Raw genomic sequence first — 7116 nt, 5'->3', positions numbered from 1 at the left:
GGCCAGCCGGTCACACCGGCATATATGAGTCGGCGCGTTGAACACACTGCGACTCAAATCTAAAACAACGCAGACGCCAAACAAACGGCCAATCCAAACGGATAAAAAAGAAGAAAAAAACGCCGTCCGTTGGGTCAGCGCGTTCGAGTTGGTGTTATGTATTGGAAGAAGCCTCCAGCACTCTGCTTTCAAGCGCGTCGGCTGCTAACGTGGCGGGATCCCACCTTCAGCGGTCCTGCAGCCTTTCCTGCCAGGTGCCAGCGAACGGCAGGTCGGCACGGCGCAGCGAGCGGCATACACCGACGCGCCGCGGTGGGGGCTCGGCGCCACTTGCCGGTTGCCACGGCGCCGCGCGCATCGAGCGGTCTGGTGTCGACACGGTTTGAGACTTTGAGGGCGTAGACGTGGGCGCCCGAGGCCCGTTGTCCGCGCGCTCGCTCGCCACACAGCGCCTGGGTCATCTGAACCGTACGGGGAGAGGATATCCGGCGAGCAATTCCGGACCAGCGGCATCTTCTTTATCGCACCCCTGAAATTTCTCATCAGAAGGAAAAGATGCCATGCAGGTACGTGCAAGTTCGGCGGCCGATCCGGCGGAAGGTTGGCGGCCAAAGAGCATGCCTAGCCGGTGAGGCATTAAGCACAGATAAGGGGCGTGATTCAACGCTCTATTTGGGCATTTATTTTTATCAGTTCAAACACGCTCTCCCACTTGATTTAGGTAATCGTATAACACGGTAGCGTGACTTGAAATGCGAATTAGTGTCAAGTCTTGTAACGCTTTTTCCGGTCAAAGTGGCCCAACTTTGCTTTACACTATAGCCTTCCTGTTGCCCACAAGCTATACCATGTTTTGTTTCATGGGGTGAAATGCACATCCTTGTGAAAAAAGCAAGGCGTTGCATATTTGTATGAGTTTGAATCGACCTCCAAATCGATCGATTGTATCGTATGCTACAAATACAAAACGAGAAAAAGCAAAGAACGGCAAGCAAACGGAGCCGAGGAAAAGAAGCCATCGATCGATCGATGGTACTCGTATCGTACCGTGCCCTAGTTCCCAACTCGGACCCCGTCTCTCTCCCTCTTCCCCCCTCCACCGCTCGTTTATATTTGCCCCGTTCCCCACCCCGCACGCCCGAAGCCGCCTCCCCCTCCCTCCCTCGCCGAGCCCAAGAGAGAATCGGAGACCACGGCCCGGCCAGCTCCTCCCCCTCGCCCCCGACCCCGCGTCCTCCTCGCTACTACATGGCAGCTCGGCGTCTCCACGGCCAATCCGACTCCGAGACCCTCAAGAACAACCCCTGCTTCTGCTTCTCCTGCCCCTGTCCTCAGCCGCGCGCCGCGCATCTCGATTCCGCCGCCGCTGCCCCCGCCCGCGCCCGCTCCTGATTGGGCCCTCGCGTGCGCCGCGTCCTGACTCCTGACTGACTGCCGCTGCGCGGGTTCTTGCGCGGTGCCGGTGGTTTCTTGCTGCGATTCGTAGGACGCCGTCCGTTTCTTGATTCCGGTTCTTGCTGCCGCGCGGCCTCGCCATGGGGAAGAGTAAGTCTTTGTTTCGCCGGCTGCTTGTTGCTCTCTTTCCAGCTGATTCGGCTGTGGGGTTCTGATTTTGATTGGTTTTGGGGTGGCGCTTGTCTTCCTCAGGCAAGAAGAGCAAGGTCCGCGGCGGCGGAGGGGACGACCTTCTGGACAGCAGCGACGCCGACAGCGTGGGCTCGTCGTCCACCGCGCTCTCAGATCTCTCCATCTCGTACGCCACCGAGAACGTCAACTCGCACGAGTTTGTTCTCGACAAGTACATCGACGCTCTCTACGAGAAGAGGTGGGGTTCTTCTGTAGCATTTCTTTATTTATGCCATCACCTGCAGCAGTCTATGCCCAACGTGTGCTATGCAAATAGATGTGTCGTTACTGGTGTAGTGTAATAGCATCACAATAGAGTAGAATGATGGTTTGGCAGCTGGTCCTAGTTGGCTGACATATGTTGATTCTGTGGATAGACTAGGATGAGCGTGTTAGCATGACATTTGATATACAATGCTGTACATGGCTTCATGTTGGATTAGACCCTCTCCTTTATCTGTTGGGTTTTCCAAGAACTTAGTAGCTTGGATACAAATTCTGATTGAATTTAGGCTATGATGATTGAAAAACTGCATTATCCTGTAGCTCATGTTATTATTACTTGCTGGGTCATTGAATAGTGTAGATTGTTGTTATATTATGGAGTTATGTCAAGTTCTACTCAGGAAACCTGTCATAGGTAGCACATGTATGAAATTTGACTTCTAAACAGTAATAAATAGCAAGTTTGCCTGTCATAGTCTACAAATTTGACTTCATGTTTTGGTTAATCAGACATTCTACCCAATGCATCGGCACCATAATGTGAAATTTAGAAGTATTCGTGTTGGTTTTATTTAGTGTACTAAATATAGCATTACTTATATTGGAGCAGGGGTTCTACAAGAGAGGCAGCGTTGGCTTCATTGGTTGATGCTTTTGAAAGTTTTATGCTTGGTGGTCTTGTTGAGAACAAGTTAGTACATTCTACTGACCAATCTTCATTACTGCATGTGAAGTCGGTAGTTACTTGAACTGTTAGTATAGACATACTAGACATTTTAGACATTTGCGTATTTCATATGCACAAAACACTTCACATCTCAAGCTCAAAATTTTATCACTAACCCTGTCCTTTTACATTATGGCTCACTCTTAACTAGAGATGTATTTTTGTCCGAATCCACTGTTTAATACTGTTACCATATTTATTTTCTCTTCTGAAGATATGCCACTCTACTGAGTCTATTCAATACTTCGATCAAGAAGGGATCTACCAAGGAGGCTTGCCTGGCATCTCGCGCCATTGGTTTGTCTCCTATCCATTAATGTTCTTTTCCCCAGTTCCACCTCTTTGGAGTTTGCTTACACCGTTTTTGGCTGTTGTGTTCTTGATTTGCAGGGCTACTGTCTATTACACTTGGTGCTGGCAGTAGCTCACATGAAACAATGGTAGAATCACATCCACAGCTTTCTAAGGTCCTTCAAACCTGGTCGGATGCTTCAAAGATGATCTCTGTAAGTAAAAGTTTTTCTGTTTTCTAAGCAACCAGATTTCATTTACATTTTCAGTGATGTGACCTATGTTTTTTTTTCCGGAATAGTGATGTGATCTATGTTGACATGTTGTAGGCTCTTGACTGCTTGGCGGTCGTCACATTTGTTGGTGCAACTGATCTGGCTGAAACAGAGGTATCTTTGAAAGCCATGTGGGATGTGATTCATCCAAAATCAGGTTCAAATGTATGTATAGGTGCCGTTGATTTATTATCAGATTTTGCGAACCGGTTCTACAAAGAACTATATTTGATATTTTTGTGACTCCCGACTTACCTGCAGGTCGGTACTGTCCGGAAACCAAGGCCACCTGTGTTAGCAGCTGCTCTATCTGCATGGACTTTTCTGCTAACAACTATTGGTTCATGGCGGATAAACACTGATAGCTGGAAGGAGTCAGTAACTCTATCTCTTTCCCCTCTAAATTATATCATCCATTGCATTATTTACTTATTTTATGTTTTTACCATTTGCCAGGCCAATTGCGTTTCTCTCTACTCTTCTAGGAGCAGAGGATCGTGCTGTTCGGATGGCTGCTGGTGAAGCATTAGCTTTGTGCTTTGAGTTAAATCTACTTGATATCTCCCCTTCTGAAGATGCTGATGATGACACTGGAGTACCTGGTAGCTCTAAGGGCAAACTTTTCCTGGATATGCAAGCATTGAAAGCCAAGATAGCCGGTCTTGCCTCAAATCTCTCTGCGGAGGCAGGGGGCAAAGGCGCAGACAAGAAAAATCTTTCTGACCAAAGAGATCTGTTTCAACGGATTTTGGATTTTGTCAAGGTCTGTTTCATTTCCATTCTTATTTGATTTTCAGTTTTGGTCTCTCTTCCAAATTCTTAATAGCAAACTGTTTCCAGTATGGCGAGTGCCCTGAAGAATCAATGAAGATTGCTGGAAAACGTGATGTTTTAAGGGTTGCATCATGGTCTGAATTGATTCAGGTGCCTGCTTCTTTCTTTCAGTGGTTCCTGGATTGCTGCATTTTCACATGTCTTAGCTAATTTTCCCTTGATCATCAGTTGAACTTCTTCAAGCGTTTCCTTGGGAGAGGCTTCCTGAAGCATGTGCAGGTAACTTTTTTGGAGTGGTCTGTTTTCCACTGTGCTAATTTACTTGTGCATGTCGCAAATGCTAGATTTGTTCTCTATACAGGACAATGGACTTCTTCAAGATATCTTCAACATCAAGGCTGACAAGGCTGAAACGCTGTCATCGAATGACAAGGTAAAACTGAGACATTGAAGGCCTTAATTTGCAATCATGGTTGCTTTGGAGAGCTTTAATAGAGATAATTGATTTGGTCTATGGTCTTTGGAGAGCTTTAATAGAGATAATTGATTTGGTCTTGGGGTATATATATATGCTTGTGGATTCCTAGTTAAGAGTATGAATGAGACAGAGGAACTATTATCCTTGAATATCTTGTGTCAAACTTGCTCTGCTGAGGACAAGAAAGAGATTGCTCATCGTTATGATTCAAGCTGTACTGTTAGAGGCTTTGCTCATAGTTATGATTCAAGCTGTACCACTAGAGCCTGCTTAGCGCATCTGCTTCCCTGTGGTCTCTGATGCTGGAAGTGGGAGAAATTACCTAGCACCAATGCTAAGGGGTGTTATGTCTGGTGCTCAGATAGAAGAAAGGCTTACAGTTAAGCTTCACCTGCTTAGGAATGCACATATGCTTTTATGGTTTCAATCATCTCATGATCCTCACTCCCCAGAATGAGTAAAAGCAATCTCTGTTCTTCCGTGTTCTCTTCTTACTCCATCTATCCATATATATAGGGCCTAATGCGTTTTTCGAGCATGTGTTGTCAAACTAAAGACTCCTTTTCAGAACCGTCTAATGCTTTTTGCTTGGTTGTAAATGGACACAGTTTCTTTATTTTTGTATCTCTTGTCAACTGATAGATTCCTGAACTTGAGAAATTACCAAAACACTTGCAGAAAATCTTTAGATCTGGAGAAGAGAAAGGAAGAGCTCTGAAGCTGAACAAGGATCGTCGTTTAGCACAGGTGAATAACTTGTTTCCTTTACTTTTATACCCCCTCTGCCCCATAATATAAGAGTGTTTCTGACACTAGTGTAGTGTCAAAAACGCTCTTATATTATGGGACGGAGGGAGTATTTTGTTTCTTCTGGTGCTTAAGGACTATAACTCAGTGGGGCCATTCCTTGATCATTTACCCCTCCAGTCTACAAATCCTCAAGTTGACAGATAAATGATGCTTTTCACATCGCTAAGTGAAACTTATAAACGTTGGCTGTCAATATCTTAAATATGTATGTTTGGGACTTGATAATCATGTGTATATTTGGAACTCGAAAATCATATGTATAGCTCTGGGCATTTTCTTGACAAATTGTTTGCTGTCATTATCCTTGTTATTATGGGTGCATTGCTACCCGGCACCACATCATTTCGACCAGTGCATTGACTAATCTTGGATATTTCATATTCATTTCAGGAGAGGAAGAACGCTGGCATGTTTGACGAGTAACAAGAAAGGAAGCAACTCATCGGCCCGGCATTTTACTCCTTTTGAGCTGGAATTTATTTATATCTGTGTGAACAACTACAGGCAGAATGTCCTAGAGTTTGCTCTCCTTGACTGTTGTCTAATTATGATTATGATGGCTTGCTGTACTTGAGAAATACTTGGCCGAAATAACTACTCTTGTTATTGTGATGTCTCATGTGCGTTTACTTGTGAAGTAAGTTGTTATGACTGGCATATACTACAGCCCAGGCACTTAAGGGCTTGGCCTAGTTATCTTATCATTATTAGGGGCTTAGCCCAGTTATCGTATATAGAAATTATATAAACTCATGTAAGGACTCGTTTGAAGTTAAGCAGAGGCAAACATATTTGCTCGGCTTCCTGAAGGGAGCCGAGAGATCTAACCGTAGCCGCCACCTCCTATGCCCTCTCTCTCTCATGACGGCGTCTCAGCGCTGGCGACCTTGCCTTCCTTCACGCCAAGCCCCCTTCCACCCCTACAACCTACGGGCTAGACCTAGTAGGAACCTAGCTTCTACCAATCTGGTATCAGGTGTCTTAGACTCGATCATGACCACCGCGGCCAGCACGCTGTCCCTGATCGGGTCGGTCTCCTCCGCCGCTTGGACGCCACCCGCGCTCGCCTCCATCGTGCTCACCCCGGAGGAGATGACAGTGGAGCTTCGGGACCTGACTCAGGCGTTCATCGATCTAGCGCATGTGTGATCTTTTCTTGTTGGTTGAGTGATTCTCTCGTGTTTCCTCTTGTGTTTTCCCTCGTTTACCCCTCGTGTTCTTCGTGTTCCGTATAGGGTTCCACCCTACATCACGTTCCAGGGCATCCGCACCTTCCTCGCGGGGCACTATGGGCTGCAGCCGCGCGCCCTCGTCACCACCATCACGAGGCCGCAGCAGCTCCCATGGCAGCCGCCACCACCGGCGACCTCCGTCGCATCCATCATGCCGTTGCCACAGCAGCAGCAGCCGCCGCCACCGGCGATCTCGAGGCCAGGCCTTCCGTCGACGGCGCCCGGGGTGCCCACTCCACCAGGTCCGTTTCCTCCCGTCTGTTGGGGAACGTAGTAATTCAAATTTTTTCCTTCACGTAAGATCTATCTAGGAGATGCATATCAACGAGACGGGAGAGTGTGTCCACGTACCCTCGTAGACCGAAAGCGGAAGCGTTTAGTAACGCGGTTGATGTAGTCGAACGTCTTCACGATCCAACCGATCCAAGTACCGAACGTACGGCACCTTCGTGTTCAGCACGATGACGTCCCTCGAGCTCTTGATCCAGTAGAGGGTCGAGGGAGAGTTCCGTCAGCACGACGGCGTGGCGACGGTGTTGGTGATGTGATCCGTGTAGGGCTTCACCTAAGCACTACAACAATATGACTTGACTGAGGTGGTAAACTGTGGAGGGAGGCACCGCACACAGCTAGAAACAACTGATGTGCTTTGGGGTGCCCCCTGGCCACGTATATAAA

At 47.3% G+C, this 7116-nt stretch overlaps 1 protein-coding gene across 1 annotated transcript; it reads left to right on the top strand.

The window, feature by feature from the left end:
• Positions 1-1112: 1112 nt before the first annotated feature.
• LOC123052237 (interferon-related developmental regulator 2) lies at positions 1113-5818 on the top strand. Its single transcript, XM_044475363.1, has 13 exons — positions 1113-1545; positions 1648-1825; positions 2462-2542; positions 2793-2875; positions 2969-3084; positions 3199-3309; positions 3406-3518; positions 3601-3907; positions 3985-4068; positions 4147-4197; positions 4280-4351; positions 5075-5143; positions 5597-5818. The coding sequence occupies exons 1-13, from the start codon at positions 1536-1538 to the stop codon at positions 5627-5629; spliced, it is 1308 nt and encodes a 435-aa protein (XP_044331298.1). The 5' UTR covers positions 1113-1535; the 3' UTR covers positions 5630-5818.
• Positions 5819-7116: the final 1298 nt, after the last annotated feature.

The sequence above is a fragment of the Triticum aestivum genome, chromosome 2D (genome assembly GCF_018294505.1).
Source record: "Triticum aestivum cultivar Chinese Spring chromosome 2D, IWGSC CS RefSeq v2.1, whole genome shotgun sequence".
Classification (NCBI taxonomy): Eukaryota; Viridiplantae; Streptophyta; class Magnoliopsida; order Poales; family Poaceae; genus Triticum; species Triticum aestivum.
The sequence above is the reverse complement of the archived record's forward strand: the minus strand, read 5'-3'. Positions and strand labels throughout refer to the sequence as shown.